Below are 18,965 nucleotides of genomic sequence, written 5' to 3'. Positions count from 1 at the left end.
ATAATTATGTGAAACAGTAAAAGTTAGTAGTTTACACTTAGATTCTGTGAAGCAAATTAACGTCAGCGCGGCAACGTAGCATAGTTTCCGGTTCAAACAGAAGTACGTGGCTGCCATCTTGTTTCCCGTTGTTACTTGAAATAAAATAAATAATACGCTGAGCTGAACTTCACTGCGAACCCGTAAAACAAAGTGAGTAAAATCAAATTATATACATAGTTAATGTTCATATGTAAACCCATACGCAATATATGTGGATTTCGGGCTATTACTTTGAGCATTTTCAATTGCTCTTCTTGTCCAATAGACGATTGTTTTGGAAGATGAACATAGGCGCCATTTCCCTCCCCGCTCTCTGAGCCGCTTATTGGTGGCCAGCTGAAAGGAACAGAGGCGGTCAGGAAACTATCACACTGAATCCGCCATGTTGGCTCTTCACTAAATGCTGCTATGTGGGACTGGCTATTTTTGCCAGATCCCGAATGGCGTAAGTTTCACAACGAACTGAACCCTTAGAAACCTTGATTGGTGGAATCTAGTCCGAGGTTTGATTGGTCTGAAGGACAGATCCAAACGTAGTCTTTATTGGTTAGAGAACCTTTCCACAGCTTTGTAAACTTTCCTTTGATTATAACTGCCTGTTGTTCAGGGGCGAATTAACAGTAAAGTGTGCCACTGACAATAGACTGCATCGTCGCCTTCCAGTTCTCTCTCCCGTTGACTGGGTTTGCGGACTACACGAATGTAAAAGAGACAGATGCTAACAGTAGCTAGCAGTACCAATCTACACTTGGCCACAGTTATCTTATATATTATGTGTATGATGACTGTGCAGTTGTCTAGCTAGCGTAACAATCAACCACTTAACTTAACTAGAGTAGGTAGTTACGTTTATCGGTAGCGGTTTGGTTTAGATTATCTGTTCATCCCATTGGTTAATGTAGTTATACAGTAGCTCTGCAGTAACAGCCTAATACTTTTTAGTTTGCCAATGTAAACTAACAAGGTAAATAGCCAAATACCTTCAGTTGCGCAGTGTACATGTACTGTACTATTGGAAACAAATAAATACAGTTCGCACCAGTACTCAAGCTATCCACAATAAATCACATTCGTGTTTGTTAGCTAGTACAGTAGATGTATTCATACATTTTGAAACAACTGATTGAAATCGCACATTTCATTTTTATATTTTTTCGGATTTGCTAATTACCTTGGGTATCATGTTCATAGCGAGCATTGCCGTGTGGAAAATGGCAGGGATTCTTGTGGAATGCGTTTAGTTAGCACTGACTTAAAACGTGAGGATTGAGTCTGCTTAGTTTTTTGAGTTCTTTATGCTATAGAGGAATTCTGTTTTCTTGCTGACGATGTGTTATTGCTTCAAAATATTGACTTGAAGAAAATAATTTAATTTAAGGCCATGTGTTTTGTAAAAGCACTTTGTGACAACTGCTGATGTAAAAAGGGCTTTATAAATACATTTGATTTATTACTGTACCTCTTTGAAGGTGCATTTTGGGGCGTACCAATAGTAGCCTATGTACTATTTAAAAAAATATATAAAAAATCCCCACCTTAACTTTCGTGGCCTACAATATTTCTAGACTTATTTTGCTTGGTTAAACTAGTTGTCACCACCCACAACAACTAGCCTTAATGCTACATGTAAAGCAGGGGATGTCCAACTAATGTACACTCGGGGGTGGTGCCTGAAACGTCTATAAGTGACGAACGATGCTACTGCTTTTTCTTTCACAAATGACCCCAACACGGTTGCTGATAACTTTAAAACCCAACCAGTATTTCCGGTCTGAAAGCGCCATTACAGTGTTGTCGTACCAGAAAAAGTTTCGTTGTATACATTAATTTGATGCCCTGATAACGTGACCTAACTATGAACCTCAATATATACACTTTTCACTTTGATTGTAGCTAGGTCAGAGCAAGTTTATTAACCAAATATAGGATGGACAAGCTGTGTATGTGCGAATATGTATGCTTTTTGTGTGTTGGTAATCCGGGTTTATATGCAGGTGTGTGTACGTGTGTGCGCATGATTTAGCCTCGCAGCCCAGAGGGCTGTCATATACTGAGCGTTTGTGAAACTGATAGCCCGGCTCCTGCTTGTTTATCTCTAAACAGAGTTAGCGAACAAACATGTTCCAGGCACCACAAGTCATGGGAAGGTCTATGGTTCAGAGTGACCTTGTCAGGTGTCATTAGGGTGGAGGTTCGGTTTTAGCCCAGTGCCACAGACGGCTACTGCTGGAATGGAATAATCAACGTGCAGCCTACCTGCTCTAATCATTAACACGCTTGCTACCTGCTCTGCTGCGTTTCACTGCTCTCTCTCTGTACCAAAATAGAAACAGGAACATTTTGTTTTGTTTCAATGTTCAGTCCCTCCCTCACTGTCTCTCTCTGTCATCCTAGCCGCTCTCTCCTCTCTGTCCTTCTCCATCCTTCCTGCTCCCCCTCCCCCTGGTTAGTTCATTGATGGAGCCCATTGGTTCTCTCTCATCTCTCCCTGGCTTGTTGTTTCTCTGTACAGTGGGGGATTTGCAGCAGTAATATGCAGGATAAGCCTCAGGACATTCCACCATCCCCTGTGCAGACTGCCACCTAAACGCAACTTTCAGCAAATTGCTTTTGTCCCTCCTCACCTAAGTCTTTTACTTAAGTACACTTCATTGACATGAAATGTAACATGGAAACCAGGTTTCTTTAATCGGTTCCTAACCTGGTATTTACCCATTTAGTGCTCCAAACATCATCCTAAATGCCACAGTATTCCTGTCGTTCATTACTCTTGACCAGAGTAACTCATGCATGCTTTTGATGCAATGGCCTACACAAGGTGTTAGTGTTTGGAACCTCATGTCTGAAAGTCTGTTTAACTTCTGGTAAGTTACTCAAAGCGTGATGTGGTTTTATTATGACGTGTTAAAGGGTAGAAGTGGCTGCGAGCATAGCTTTAGAGCCAAGACAACAACGGCTGTGTTTATTGACATAATCTCTGCTCTTGCTTACCCACAAACACTGAACACACATCTTTACTAGGTATGTCTTCAGCAGCCCAGTTCTGTTCTGTATGTCATTATTCTGTTGCTGAATCTTGATCTTACTACCATAGCAAGATTGTGTAGCTTAACTTATTCTCACAAAGTTAACTGAGGAAGTAATTATTCACAATGTTTTTTTTGTAAATGAACTATGCCCTTCAGTGACAGTGTTTTTGCTTTGTCACCAGTAAGACTGCAGTATTTAGTAGATGGACGTTTTAAAGCTCTTCCTGTTGTGACTGTGAGAAAAGACATGTGTTTGTATGCTTGTGAACACACACGAGATACCCTGCTCAATGCGTTGTTTCACTTTAAATCATGTGGCTGCAACCTGCAGTATCCTGTCTGACAGTCCCCTCTACAAATCAGGGTCTGCAGGTTTCTTGCATCACTGGCCTGTCAGCCAATCCTGGCTGCAGAGAGGCGGGACTCGGGGAGACATTTAGTTTGACATTGTAAATAAGCAGGGAACAGTTGTCAGAGAGCAGCCAGCGGTTCCTTCTCCGTACAGCCATGAGAAACACAAGACCAGCCGGAGGACACCGAATGCAGAGGCAAGCTACCACCTGCTCTTCCTCACTCGCTCCCTATGCGCTTTTTTAGAACTTTTCTTCTCTTTTGTCAGCTTCTTCTTTCTCTCCCTTACTCTTTTCTTTCCCTGACCCCTATCCTGCAGCTCAAGGTAACTTAAAACAGGAAGTTGGCTGTCGGTGAAAGGAGGCTGGTTGGAGGGTGGGGAGGGGGGAAGTGTCAGGGCTGACAAGCGCGTGGCTCCGCCAATAGAATGGGAGGGCTGTCTCGTCTGATTGGAGGGACTTCAGAGAGCGGGGCAGCAGCCTGGCCAGGGTCGGAATCAGAGTATCATGTAGCAGGCTAGATTGATTACTTTTGAATGTTAAAGGGAAAGGAAGCAGGAGGCGATTTTTGTCAGGGACTCGGGGTGCCGCTGTGCTGCCACCGCTTCGCTCTCCCCTGTCTCTTCTGTCTGCCATCCTGTGTGCTGAGGCAGGGGTCAACTGAAAGACAAATGCACGGGTCGATGGCCAGAGTGAGGAGGAACGAGCGGTGTGGAGGGAGACGCTCAGCCGCGGGGCTTTTGAGGGGACTTGGCCAGCGGAGAAACAGGAGAGAGGGGTATGTGTTTAGGGAAGGGGGTCGGTGAGGGTTGGAGGAGGCGACTGAGAAGAGGGGGAGGGGTAGATGAAAGTGTGGGGGGGGGGGGGGGTGATCTCTCTTCTCTGTATGGCGAAGGCTGTAAGCTTTTTAAGGGACGGACGGACTGTCTTTTGTCTGTTCCTGGGACCGGGGCCTGAGGATATAAAGGACTACAGAGAGTTTCTGTGTCGACCAGATCCCCTCTCTCGCCTCTCAAGGAGACTTCTACAGTACAGAGTTCAGCCTCTCTCTTCCCCACTCTCATTCTCCCACGGCAAAACTGCACAGTATGAAGGGCACAGGGTAAGTGTGAACACACACACACACACCAGTAACCACAGACCTGGCTGGGTTTTAGATCTCTGCTGGACTCCTCCACATCCCCTGTGGACTTTTCTCATCATTCTTGCTCTCTTTCTTTCTCCTCTCTCTGCAGAGATGTGATGCTCTCTTTCTCTGTCTCTCCCTTTCTCTCTGTTTCTCCTCCCCCATCTTTTGTCGTCCTCCACTTCTCTCCTTGGGAGAAATCTGAGTGCGTGTGTTTTTTTTTGTTTTTTTTTTTGCAGCGGGCAGCAGTTAGGTTGAGCTGCCCCCGTGTCCTTCAGTTGTCGGTCCAGTACAGCAGTGTCGTTGTTGACATCTTTAGTTAGCATTTTGCAGAATTGAAAGTGTTGACAGTGTTTTTTCCCCCCACGGTTGATTTCATTGCTGGAGACTCAAGGTTTATTTCTCCTTAACTCATATGCATGTCTTCCAAAGTGTCCTACAATTTAGGCTGCTAACACTGAAGGCCGGTTCCACCAACCGAACCTACAACCGGCTGGCCGTTCCGTGGAACGGCCGTCGCTGGTGATTACGTGCCACCCTGCAGATGTCTGTTTGACTTTGGTCTGAAGGGGAACAGCAGCGAGCATAAGTCTCTCCGGGCTGTGTGCATGTTGTTGATGGATGTAGAGCTGTGCTAGGCTAACCCAGCGCTAGACACGCGCACGCGCGGACAGACAGTCCTCAAAGTCATCCAAGATGGTGGCGGTGCTGTGACTGTGGATGCGTCCCAAGGCCCAGTCCTTGTAGCCTGTTTATACTTCCCTGACAGTGATACAGAGCAGAGGGCAACATTGCCCCAGCCTGATGGATGTCTCGGGGACACGTGCGATAGCTCCTATTTCTGGGGGCCCTGGGGAGGTTTTGGGGCCCCAGTGGTGACGTATATGAGGACTGGCCGCTACAGAATCAGACTGCTTAACCCTGACTGATCGTCTTGTCAACTTCAGGGACAGACCGCAGAGTTTTGTTTCCCCATGGTCCCTTCTAGATGGGACCTTTGAAACATCTCTGTTTTGACTCCCCCGCTTCTCCTCCCACCTAATTGAAAGTTTCCATCGGTGCCTCTCTCTTTCTGACAAAATGTCCCGTTGGGGGAGAGCGAGGGGTGACTAAAAATAACTCCGGAGTTAAAGCCCTAGCTGCCAAATCCCAGCGCCCGTCGGGGTTTGCATCAGATTTGAATATCATTTATGTCCCCCGCCGCACTGTAGAAGCCACGGGGGGAGGGGGGGGAGAGTCAATAAAAACAGACACACCAAATCAACCTCACATGCGTTCAGCCGGAGGCCTCTCTGGCTTAATTGACCGCTCTTGTGTGTGTTACTAATTTGCCCTTGTGCCTCTTCTCTGAGTGTGTATTTTATGCCGTGTGTGTATTCTGCATATGAGCCAGATGAAGTTTGCTGTGTGTGTGCGTGCGTGCGTGCGTGTGCACGTGTGTGTTGTCATTGAAGCTGGTATGCAGGTGTCAGCGTTGTCCCCGCCCACCTCCGTGATGCCAGCGCTGACTGGGCCCGTGTTGGATGAAGGTCGCAGGAATGTGAGACTGGCTCCTGCAGTCTTCCTCTGGGCAGAGGGGGGGAGATGGCACTGAGGGGCTGACAGGACAGGGAAGGAGGAGAAGGGGCTTCATTTTCTGTTTTTAGATGCTTCATTTCTTTGCTCACAGAACAGCCTCAGAAGAAAGTGAAGGAAATACAGGCCAAGTTGTTCCTAAAAGAGCTGCACTGAAAGTTTGATCGCTTGTCCCTCTGTTTAGCTCCCCCCCCCCCCCTATCTATGTTGAATGACCTTGGAAGAGCCCGAGCGACTGCTTCCTGGAGTTGCTTTGAAGGGCAAAGTTTGCCGGTCTGGAGCCGCGTAGCGGTCCGGGGCAGAGGTCTTGGACCGGGCTCAGGGCATGCTGTCAGGCTGCTCTTTTTAATGACAAAATCCACTGCGGACAAATCACAATGTACGCATGCAGGTCCTGCTATGTGTTCTTGGTTAATCTGTAAATCACTGACAGAGAACGGGAACTCGGCTCTTTGTTTTTGTTGTGCTTCAGTAGATCATTTACCAGGAACCCTGCAACAGTGCCAATTCAGTGGGATTTTATCTCTGTCCCGAATGGCTATGGACAGTTGGTTGAGTTTGAAATGCTGCTGCTTTGTCCCAAACAAGATTTAACTATGATTGATTCCGTGGAATTATCATTTTCTTTCCCTGTCGTCATCTTTAAGTGATTGATTTGGAAATGCATGTTCATGCTTGTCCTTGGCAGTTTTTACACATTGTGTTTGTCATTTAAATAGGACCAGATGAGGCAGGCAGGTTAAGCTTCCAATGTCATTCCAAAAATACCATGATTACTTTTTCTGTTGCACGAATGACGTTTTACCAATGTTCCTGTTTTTCATCGATTCTGCCCCCCAAAAATCACCATTGCAACCCCAAAGGGCTAATGACTGAGTCTGTATCTTTCTGAAACACAGAGAGCTTGCTTTTAGTCGCTTTCCTTGACTTTACGTATCTGCACTGTTTATGATTTGAAGGCAGTCGTGCTTGTAGAAAGTAAACTCTGCCAAGGACAGTATATGTGACTTGAGCAATTTGCACCCGCTTACTGTTTGCACTGTCGGCCTATCATACATAATTCACTGATAATCTGCCGATCATTCACCCTGGCTCAGTTCATTATGAGGTATAGCCCAGTGTACAGTAGGAAAGTTAATGCAACTCAGCGGCTAATGATGTGAGTAATGCTCTTCTCCTTCAGTGTGTCTCTAATCAGATGTGTTGTGTGACCTCTGCACGGATCTGCCCTCATCTCTCGGCTGTTGTCACAGAGAGAGGACTACGCGGGATTGGCACGTGACTTGTCTATGACTGCCTGTCAGCCAATCACAAATCTCTAAATACTTTTATCATTTGGCCACCAGAGTAGGTTTTTCCTGGACAGGTTCCAGTAAACAGAGAACATTTCTGCGGGTTGTGGGCCGATGTCTCCGTTCCGAACGGTCATTCCAGTTAGAGGTGGACTTAATGATACAGGAGGAAGATTTATTGGAGTCATGTTAGTGATATAACAAAACAAACCCTCACATGAGCAGTGTTTTTCCTCTGTTTCAGGGTTAGTGCAGATGACGTCCTCTACATCTTGTAGCCACCCAGTCGTAATGCCATGACTATAAACCCATGTCCTATTACTGGCTCCAGTTTAGTTTTACTGTGAACAAAATGCAACCAGAAAGAAGCCATTGGCTATCTGTTTGCCACATTGGTCTGTTTTAATGCAAATTTCCAGAATTCAATGCATTTTAACATGGCCAAAGAAAACATTTTAGAATTTGAATGCTTCTTCTGGAAATGTTTTTTTATGTATTCTACCATGGTGAATTCCTTTTCTTCATGACATTTAATTAATGGCTTCATTTTAACAATGATTTCCAGCCCTTCTGTTGCATTTTAGGAATTTTAGATTATTTGTTTTAGATTCTTTTATATTTATGATATTTTATTTATTTTCCACATTTATATCTGACTAGTAATTTGCATAAATAATGGTAAAAGCATATATATATATATATATATATATATATATATATATATATATATATATATATATATATATATATATATATATATATATATATATATATATATATATATATATATATATATATATATTAAAAGTTTTTTTAATTTTTTATTCTGCTGGCTGCAAATATTTAGCATCCTAGAGGCAACACTTCTGTTATTGTCCAGTAGTCAATTAATCCTTTCTTAAATGGTCCAGTCCACTTGTTCTTCTGAATGCCTCCAGTAGATGTCCAGGTTTCCACTGTCCTCCTCTTCGGCCCATTAACCATCCATAACAGTTTGTCTGGAGCAGCTCTCTGCCACCGTCCTCACTTAACACCACTGTGAGTTTTCTGATCTCCCAGCCAGGAAGCTCTTAACTCACAGCACAACACTCCAGCGTTTCACTCAACGGCGTTATTTACCCGGGCGAAGGACGCGGCCTCCTTATAAGAGACAAACTCCAGTCTGAGAACCACTTTCTGTCTCGGGTCTCGGTCTTCCTTCCTGTGGAATCAGAAGGGACAGTGCAAGTAGTAATGTTACCTGTGTGTCTTCTCTGAATCCATGAATTCTTAGCCTGTGTGTCTGTCCTGTGAGTGGGCTGACGCTCCGGAGCTGCAGGGGAGACGTAAAGAGGAGGGCAATGGAGCTGCAGGGGAGACAACTTCATTAAGTTGCGGCACAGCGGCTATGCGGTCGTACAGCAACAGTGCGACCAGGTGGTCAGGTTTCACTCGTCAGCATGGCCTGCGTTGGATGTACACGCGCAGCTGCTGTTGGACACACCTTTTGTTCTATCCGCAAATATCCACTGGATCATTTTAATTTAACCAGGAACAAACATATTGAGGCGCAGTTTTTAGCAAGTCTCCATCAAGACACAGCGTCATGCTCCCGTGAGACAGATGCCTCTTCGTGGACATGTTGGGTTCACCCGTAACTCTGTCTTTGTGCCCTAGCTAGTAGAAACGTTGTTTCTAGCCCAGAGTGCTAATGCACCGTTTCCATTTATGTGAGTGAAAGTAGGCTATATCAATATAGTTACAGTACACCAGCGCTCTTAGGCATGTTGCTACTGATCCAGGGTCTCTCCCTCCCCCTCCCTCTTCACGACTGGCGTGACTGTTAGTCTGTAGCTAACGGCGTGTGTATGTTGAAGGTCACAGGGTTGCACTGTGAGCTGACATTTTTATCACATGCTCTCTCCCAAAGGGGAAACGAAGGTCGTTCGTTCACTTGGTTAGTTCAGTCGTCTGAGGTTGTGCGCTTACATGTGTATACAAGGATAGTCCAATCGGATTCGGTCCCCAGAAGGGAAGGGGGACTCCGAATGGAAAAGTCTATTTGCGTTTTAGGGGCTAGGGTGTTGGGAATATAGGGAAGGAATTTTCTGGGAGGAAGCCAGCGTGTGTTTGCCAGGAGGCAGAGTCATAGATCATGTTAGGCCCTACTGTTAAATAATCTCTTTGATAAAGGGTTTTCTCTTAATTCCTTCACACACGCGCACACAGTGTTCGCAAGGTAATGAGCTGGATTGTCTTCTCTAATGGTGTTTGGTGAAACGTCTAATTATCCTTTATCTGTTTAGCAGTTGAAGAGTATACAGGCAGAGATTCTCTCACTCACACACTCGTATCCTCAATAACTCATGACGCTGAACTCCTGAAATCGCCCGGTTGCCTTAAAGCTGTGCAAATATGCAGTGGAAAAACAAAATGGTGTTCCTGGAAGAAGACATGTCATCATACTGTTCATAACACATTTTGAATATTTCGTCATCCTCCCGCCCAGACCAGACCAGGTACAGTATACTGGAAACAAGGACAGAGGGGGCATTTATTTAGTCAGTGTAAGATTAGCTCAGCTGTCTCCGCCATAAGACTACAAATCCCATCATCATTATGTAAGCCCCTCTGGAATGCTGGGATTGTTTAGTAAATCCCTATACAACATATATATTTTTTTGTACAAGTCCTTTCATGTCTAATGATAATATTCAGAAAATAAGCAATGATACGTTAAGTTGGTTAATGATTTGAACCAGGACTTAATAATCAACCTTGAAACGACACTGGACAGCCTCAGCCATCACAGCTACCGTTGGAGGTCAGACTCAGTCCTGGTCTGATTTCTGAACCCCTCCTCCCGTCTGTTCAGATTGAGTTCTGGTCATCTATGGCCAGTGTCTTGTACAGAGGACTAGCAAGTGTCTGTGCTGTGTGTTGATTCTCTGTCCCTCGTCACGTTTGACCCACATAACTGGTTTGACTGCTACATGTCCCCCCCCCCCCCCCCCCCCCCCCGCTGGATTAGAGCTGCTGAACTGTTCACAGCGTGGACACGCCACACCCATGCTATTAGTGTTTCCTTTCGCCGCCGGCATCGCCCGCCCATTCTTCTCAGGGGGGGGGGAGGAGGAGGCCAAGGGAGATCAAGATAGAGGAGGAGGCGGCAGGCTCAGACAGGCAGGCCAGTATTAACAGCAGCATTCCTGGCGTGCTGTAGTAACCTGCCGTGTTCTGGTCTCATGTTACACAAGGTTTGGTGTGTGTGTTTTGAGTGTAGCAGCGTACTGGTCCACGATGTGTTCTCGTACTCCATCCCCATAGGGTGTTCAGGGCGGCCCGCGTTCTCGGGGTTACTCAGACACCCAGGGTCATGACAGCCGAGAGCCGTAGGCTAACATGATGGAGCCGTTCAGCATAATGTGGCGGCCTGTCATCGCTCTCGTCAACACGCAGGAATGATGACCAGATACAAATAGAAACGACCCTGGATAAATATAGAAGGCTTTCTAATTGTTGTTCATTCTATGGACGCCCAGAGCTCTAGTCAGTCAGGCCTTTGCTGCTATTTGATCTGGTGGTCTATTTACTGCACAGTGACTACTGAAAAGTTGATCGACTTGCTCAGGGTCGTAGTTCACTTCGTTCATACAGGAGCCTGGGTTTCTTATGTTTGGAGTGTATCTGATGTTTTGCTCTTTTCTGCCCTGCCACCCTCTCCTGCACTCCCTTCTATGCCCTCCTCTCTCCTCCCTCTCCTGCATGCCCTCCTCTCTCCTCCCTCTCCTGCATGCCCTCCTCTCTCCTCCCTCTCCTGCCTGCCTTCCTCTCTCCTCCCTCCCTCACCTGTCCTCCTTCAGTGAGCATGTCTGCAGATTCGTTTGGCGCCGGGGGCAGCGATGCCCAGCAGAGCCTGCAGTCCTTCTGGCCCCGCGTCATGGAGGAGATCAGGAACCTCACGGTGGTACGTCACTCCTTCCAACGCAAGCGCGCGCACGCACACGCACACACAGACAGACAGACAGACAGACACTTCAGAAATGGTTTTCCACATTACCTGCCCCTAACACCCCTTCGCTCTGTTTCAGAAGGATTTCCGCGTGCAGGAGTTGCCTCTCGCCCGTATTAAGAAAATCATGAAGTTGGATGAGGATGTGAAGGTAGGAGGCAGGGCTTCCACGCAACTGGTCGCCTCCCACTGTGAACACTGTGATGTCATCACCCGATATACATTGGGAACCATAGCTTTGTTTAGCGTGTGTATGGCTCCAGGCTGAAAATGAACAGCCCCAGCCTTCCGTAATGTTAAAACCGTTATTATTGGGCACGTAATTAGCCGTGTTAGGTGAGTGCCACACCACATCCTGCCATCTGAGCAGAAGACATAATCAATAGCCCAGCATTAGTGAGTTGAATAGCCCAGCATTAGATCTTCAGGATATCAACGATAAAGGCGTGCTTTTGCTCTGAGAGGACAGGCATGCATTCTGAAAAGATGTCTATTGATCATGGCATTTCATTTCAAGTGGCTTCTGTATTGAAGTAGACTTAAACTGTGTAAAGCAGATGAAGTGCTGAACAAAAGTGGTCACTAATGTCTCTTGATGAGATGTTGTCTGCTAAACTGAAACTGAAACCGAACCGTTACTGCAGCGGTGGTGCGATTTAAAACAAACAGCTCGATGGTTTAACCCCGTGTTCCTAGCGCACACGTCCGTGGCCAGTGTTAACACAGAATAATTCTTATTATTTTTACATTCTGTTTATAAAAAGTGAATCACATGTGTGTCCAGAAGGAGAACCAGAGAGCAGAGGAGGTAAGGAGATGAGAATGGCCGATAAGTGTCCAAACCGATCGTTGATAATGCTTGTTGTGTTTGGATGTCTTCAGAATAGTTTGTTGGATAAAGGTCAAACCCGAGTTTAACTTTTAATTGCAGTGTTTGGTTTTTTTTTTTTGGGGGGGGGGGGGGACTACAAAGGACTGATTTGTCCATCATGGATCACACTGTTTTTCTGTGTTAAAACACACAGACCCATGTATTAAATCAGCATTTATTATAAGGGACTTGGATCTTTTAATCCAAAAAGGCTCCTCAGATAGCAGTGTATCCTAAGCACCAGCAGCTTAAGTGGGATGAGAAAACGTCTGAAGGGATCAGCGCGTCGCTAGTAGACTGCACATCACGCGGGGCCCCTGGTAGACTGCACATCACGCGGGGCCCCTGGTAGACTGCACATCACGCGGGGCCCCTGGTAGACTGCACATCACGCGGGGCCCGTCTGATAGGTTGGCCGGGGTGTGTCAGTGAGGTGGTAGTAGGAGCCTGTGTGTGTGTTTTCTTTGCCCCTAACCTGTCATCTTGTCATTTCCAGATGATCAGTGCAGAGGCTCCGGTGCTGTTTGCCAAGGCTGCTCAGATCTTCATCACAGAACTCACCCTGAGGGCCTGGATCCACACGGAGGACAACAAGCGACGCACCCTGCAGGTCAGTCACACCCTCTTTCACATGCTGAACCAAGTGTGTGTGTGTGTGTGTGTGTGTGGCCCCACGCTGCCACCCCCTGTGGTTCGGCTCTGTTAAATTCCTCCTCTCCCTGTTGACTCTGAAAGCCAAAGCCTGACTCCTGTGACCCACTTTTTCTGTCAACGCCATTTTGCTAGCTCCCTCTACACAGAGCCAGGAGAATTACATAGTTCCCGGAGTGACGCTAAAGAAGGAGGGGGGGTGGAAGAGAGAGAGAGAGGGAAAGCAGGAGAGAGAATGAGAAGGGTGGGAGAAAGAGGGGAAGGGGAAGGGGAAGGAGAGGGTGAAGGAAGGACAGTTCGAGTGAGAAGAGAGAGTGCTGATCGAAGTGGTTTGAAAAGCCTGACCGGTCACACCTGGGAGACAGGTGATAAAAGTTCTGTCCTCCAAAAGGTTTTCTCTAGCAGTTTTGTAACAACCAGGTCAAATAATGCCTAATAACACTCTTCAAAATAAGAATAAACATGTCATTCGGTGGCTCTGTTAACAGACTCAAAATAGAATGCCAATTTCCTCGCATTTTAATTCCGTTTTTACACCACAGATGGTGTTACGTGTGTCTGACGTTTCTCCCTGTGTGTGTTTTATTAATACGAGGGCTTTGCTTGCAATCTCTCTCTCTCTCACACACACACACACACACACACACACACTCTGGTTTCTATTGTGCCAGTGGCAAGCCGATCAGGGTCACCATGACGACGCTCATCAATATACCAACTGTAGATGTGAGGCGATGCTACAAGACTTTAATCACAGCCTTATAAATAGACCATGATGTAGGGAGACACTGTGGGGTCTTAACCTTCAATATCCTGTGGAAAATTACACGCGCCCTGAGTGGGGCGCCGGGAGAACCACGATGCTAAGAATACAGCCACCCCAGTGCCCTTCATCTCTCCTGCTGCTCCCAGTGGGCCTGTTCCTTATGGTTTCACCTAGTATTGTGTTGTGTCATCGAAGTACAGCTTTTTAGTGTTTCACTCTGAGTGACGTCCTTTTTGTTGTTCACAGAGGTGCCAAATCTTCTAGTTTGACCTAGAAGTGTATATTTTCTTCAATCACTTCCAGAAAGGCTATATTTGGAGTGAGCGGCAGAAGTACTAAGTACAGAGACAGTTTTATATTCAGAGTAGTTTTTTTCCTTCGGAATGTGTTAACCTCATGTTCACCGTCCTGTCTTCTTGCGTTGCAGAGGAACGACATTGCCATGGCGATAACAAAGTTCGACCAGTTTGACTTCCTCATCGACATCGTGCCCCGGGACGAGCTCAAGCCCCCTAAACGACAGGTAGGCGTGTGGGTGTGCACGTTTCCTTTCAGGCACCCTGCAGTGTGAAGTACCACTCCTGGCAGCCTGGAGGCGCTGTAAACATCCTTGACTGGAAGCTAGGTTTAGGGGAACATAAGCTTTCAGTCGGATGTTTGCAGCGTCTGGCTGTCCCTTACCTTCAACCACCCTACCGTCAACACACTCTGTGTTGTCCCCACTGACGCCCTCTCTGCGGTGTTACGCGCCTGACTGTGTTCGATAAGTCTCCTGCATACGGCATGTTACAGACTGGGCGGCAGCCCTCACGCCTGCTGTGACCCTGAATCGTTCTGTTGTCTCCGTTCATCCACGCATCAGTCGGTCGATTGAGCGGATCTGTGGCCAGGGGTGTAAACATCCTACACTCTCAGCTGTGACATCATCGAGCTGGGAGAGGGGTGTTTACGCTTCTGGTGACGGGGACATATCTACCGCCCCCCCCCCCGCCGCCCTCTCCCTCCCCCCGCCCCCCCCAACTCCCTCTGGAGGACCAGCCAACCAGCTCCGGTCACCGCGCTGTTTCTCCCAGCTCCCCGTCATGATTACAATAACAACAATCTAGGCTGTTTTGTCAAAGCTTTCATGCAGTGCCACCTAGATATGCACGCGTACATTTTAGATCCCAGAGAAATGAGGGAGCTTGCTGTGGCTTTTACTGCGGGTGATTTGAAGCCATGTGTTTACTGAAGACTGCGGCGCGGAGAAGCAAAGTGCTTGTTACTGGTTGACAATATGTCCAATGTGTCACTGAATTAGCTTTCCGTTCGCAGTTTAGGATTCAATCATTGTCAGTAGTGAGTCACCGTCTGGCTTTAAGAAATGGAAACAGTCCTTTTGTGTCTGAAGTGTTCTCTTGTGAAAGATGCTGACATTGCCCCATAAGGCCTTGAGTCTGAGCGCTCTCCCCTGAATCATCAAAGTCCTTCGGCGCTAATGGATCCTCGGATGGTGTCCTAAATGGTGCCCTGTATTGCCCTAGGTTTGACCAGAGCCCGTAGGACTGACCCACAGGGTCCAGGTCAAATGCAGTGCACTGCCTGGGGTTCCATTTGGGCCGTCTGTATTCAGAATCACATTACTCCTCCTCCAGGCAACATTAGTTATTTATCATCCTATTATATTACACTGGCAAAATAATTCATGGAGATGTAATGGACTGATAGGCTTCTCCATCTCTTCACTCCTCCCTCTTTCGGTTGTCCCTGTCTCTCTCTGCCTCTGGGGTTGTGATGGGGTCTACAGGAGGAGGTGCGTCAGACGGTGGCCCCAGCTGAGCCGGTCCAGTACTACTTCACCCTGGCCCAGCAGCCGGGGCAGGTCCAGGGTCAACAGCAGGGCCAACAGGCCACCGCCCAGCAGGCCACCACTATACAGCCTGGACAGATCATCATCACACAACCACAACAAGGACAGGTACACCAGAGAACACACACACAGAAGCACAGGAGCAAAGACACACGGAAACACACACTGAAACACAGACAAGCACAGAAGCACTGACACACACTGACACACACACACAGATGCGCACAGACAGACACACACACACACTAAAACACACACACTAAAACACAAACACAGGTGCCTGCACAGAGACACAGACACACACACATGGTAACACAGAAGTGACTGAAGCATAGCGAAGACAGACGCACGACAGATAGTCCTAGTCAACAGACGCACGACAGATAGTCCTAGTCAACAGACGCACGACAGATAGTCCTAGTCAACAGACGCACGACAGATAGTCCTAGTCAACAGACGCACGACAGATAGTCCTAGTCAACAGACGCACGCCAGATAGTCCTAGTCAACAGACGCACGCCAGATAGTCCTGGTCAACAGACGCACGCCAGATAGTCCTGGTCAACAGACGCACGCCAGATAGTCCTGGTCAACAGACGCACGACAGATAGTCCTGGTCAACAGTTCTGTCAAGTCGCTGAACACTAGAAGGGGTGTGATGAGTGTCTTTTATTGACTTGACCTTTGACCAGCACAGCCCATCCACTCTGTTCCCCGCCAGTCGGGATGAATGACCCCAGCGCATAATCACGCCCCCCCCCCTCCACCAGCACACACCTGCCCAGCCCCTCTCCCCCTCCCCTGGAGGTCTGGAGCGATGCCGACCAGGCCGGGTTAGGGCCCAAATATGGCCCTGCCCTGTGTAGTGACCCACTTTAGTCCCTGTGAGACTCCTCTCACCCCCACTGTACTGTCTGAGGAGGAGCGACGTTGGAGCAGAGAGATGGGTTGACCCTCAGCCTGGTCTTCATCCCTGACTCCAGGGTTATGAGGGGGGGGTGGAGGAGGTGTACAAACTGTTATTCTAAAAGAGTGGGGGGGGGGGGGGGTTCATCCTGGCCTGTAAAGTGTGTCATGTCAGTAGTCGTCACTGATGTACCAGTTCTGTCACATTCCCTCACGGGTCACAAAACCCCTAATGGACTGATCTGTTACGAAACCAAGCCTCCACTGCTGCTGCACATCTGTGCTGAGGGACCTTCATTCTGTTGTGCGTCCTGTCCCCGTCTGCGTTCACTTCATCTGCTTTTCATAGCTGCCATTTTCGCCATGGCTTCTTCACCTACGCCACTTCTGCTTTGCATTTCTTTCATGCGTTATTTAACTGTGCGCGCGCTCTCACGTCGCGGCCTGTTCCTGTATGTTCTGCATGTGCCCGGTGTCATGTCTGTAAAACGCTTCCTCTTTCTTCCTTGCCGTCCCTCTCCATTCCTCCATTCCTCCTCCCCCCCCCCCCTCCAACCCCCCCCACCCCCCCTTTCAGGTGCTGCAGGGGGCAACCATGCAGCAGCTCCACCAGGTGCAGGTAGCCCAGTCACAGGGGACGCCCATCACGGTAAACACCCCTGGGAGCCCTGCCGTAGCGCCGCTCCGCACGGCCCCCCGCCTCCTTCCCTGCCGCTCATCCCTCCCCCTTTATGACCGGACTGTAGACGTCTAGTTAGTTGGTGTTAGGTCCCATTCGGTAGCCACGCCTTCCTGCAGAGAGACTGGCCTGCCTCGCGCTGTCCGCCTTAGTCACTGTGTGTTGCAAATCGCCAGACTCGCAGTCATCGCTCACCGACGACCTCATGTGCTCCTATCGCTCCCAGAGTGCTCCGGTGACCATGCAGGTGGGGGACCAGCAGGTCCAGATCGTCCAGGCGTCCTCCCAGGGCCAGGCCCAGACGGTCCAATCGGGAGGACAGACCATGCAGGTCATGCAGCAGATCATCACCAACACCGGGGAGATCCAGCAGATACCTGTAAGAGGGATGGAGGGGTCAAGTATCCCTGAATGACCTTACTGTAAAAATACTGCTAAGCTCCATTTTCTAGTTAGACGGCCACAGCACTTTCTGGGGTTGGATATTAAAGGTCGATACTCTGAAATGCACTGTGGAGCCGGAGAACGTTCCCCCTCCCCTTTTTGGGAAGCTTTGCTCCAACTAGATCAACGGTCAGGGTGACTTCTGACGCTGTGCGATGGCCGACTCCTCGGCCTGCGCTGACTCTGTCTCCCCCCTGTGGTGGCTGTGTGCAGGTGCAGCTCAACACCGGCCAGTTGCAGTACATCCGGCTGGCGCAGCCCGTCTCTGGCACGCAGGTAGTTCAGGGTCAGATACAGACGCTGGGGAACACTCAGCAAGTACAGGTAAATGGACCACGCCCGTTCCCATGTTCCCTGATCTGGTACAGCTCTTAACAGGCTTGGCGAACGGCTTTAACACCCCCCCCCCCCCCCCCCCCCTCATCTCTCTGTCTCAGATTACACAGACGGACCAAGGCCAGCAGCAGTTCAACCAGTTTACCGACGGTCAGGTGGGTGGACCGTACAGATGACCTCTCTGTCTTGATGTACAGCCGAAATGTGACCCGTGCGCTCACTGTTTCTCTCTCTCTCTCTCTCTCTCTCTCTCTCTCTCTCTCTCTCTCTCTCTCTCTCTCTCCGTCTGTAGCAGCTGTATCAGATCCAGCAGGTGACGATGCCAGCAGGGCAGGACCTGAGCCAGCCCATGTTCATTCAGTCCACCAATCAGACGGCCGACGGACAGGTCACTGCGCAGGTCAGCGCCGACTAAAGGCCCCAGGTGTGCACGGCAAGCCCCCCCCCCTCCCCCACCCCACCCGCTGGCCCCCCTCCCCCACCCCCCACTACCCTCCATAAGGACCGCGCCGGTTCAGCCAAGGGACTTCCTGGGGTGCACCCGACACGGCTGACGGATACACCGGTCCGTGACATCATACGGAGATGCCGGGGACGCTCTGAGGACGGCCGCCACCTTCTGTTCCCTGCCCTGGGCCAGATACCAAAGGGACTTGCCCTGCTCCTCTGTCCATTCCCATGTCACGTCCGTCTGTCTTCTGCGTCCAGGCTCCCCGCCGGCACCCCCACCCTGACCTCATATCGTCCCCTGAAAGGCCGCTCCCAGTGCCCATTCACGAGAGCAACACGCCGGGCTGAATCCTCCAAGACCTTTCTCCCTCTACTGACCAACTGTCTGTTCCTCATTTATGTGGGTTTTGTGTTCTCCGTAACAGTGTCCCAGATAGCGCATTGTTCCCTAGCTAGGGCACTTTCTCTGTCCCCAGCCCATTGGCTGCACATGGGCTTCTGGTAAAACATTGTGCTCTACAGAATAGGGTGCCAGTTTGGGACGTATCCTAAGGACGTTTCTGCCGTTGTTTTTGTCAAACCAAGGGAATATGAATCATGCCCCTCTA

At 48.7% G+C, this 18,965-nt stretch overlaps 1 protein-coding gene across 9 annotated transcripts; it reads left to right on the top strand.

The window, feature by feature from the left end:
• The first annotated feature begins 82 nt into the window (after positions 1–82).
• nfyc (nuclear transcription factor Y, gamma) lies at positions 83–18,354 on the top strand. Of its 9 annotated transcripts, none has more exons than XM_029122986.2 (11): positions 83–192; positions 11,257–11,360; positions 11,488–11,556; positions 12,773–12,886; positions 14,121–14,216; positions 15,480–15,650; positions 17,026–17,097; positions 17,354–17,506; positions 17,785–17,895; positions 18,009–18,062; positions 18,200–18,354. In XM_029122986.2, coding segments are annotated over exons 1-11 (1,068 nt in total). In that variant the 5' UTR covers positions 83–191; the 3' UTR covers positions 18,323–18,354. The 9 variants fall into 9 exon arrangements, with proteins under 9 accessions (XP_028978819.1, XP_028978820.1, XP_028978818.1 ...); XM_029122987.2 differs by having other exon boundaries at positions 11,485–11,556; positions 18,203–18,354; XM_029122985.2 differs by having other exon boundaries at positions 11,485–11,556.
• Positions 18,355–18,965: the final 611 nt, after the last annotated feature.

The sequence above is a fragment of the Esox lucius genome, chromosome 10, assembly GCF_011004845.1.
Source record: "Esox lucius isolate fEsoLuc1 chromosome 10, fEsoLuc1.pri, whole genome shotgun sequence".
NCBI classification, from domain to species: Eukaryota; Metazoa; Chordata; class Actinopteri; order Esociformes; family Esocidae; genus Esox; species Esox lucius.
This window is presented reverse-complemented; position numbering and strand designations above follow the sequence as displayed.

Bases quoted from the DNA above. Each gene is read 5' to 3' on its own strand.
- nfyc (XM_029122985.2), top strand. The intron at 12,887-14,120 runs GTCAGTCACACC...CTTGCGTTGCAG, and splicing joins ACAAGCGACGCACCCTGCAG to AGGAACGACATTGCCATGGC. The intron at 18,063-18,199 runs GTGGGTGGACCG...CTCCGTCTGTAG, and splicing joins ACCAGTTTACCGACGGTCAG to CAGCTGTATCAGATCCAGCA.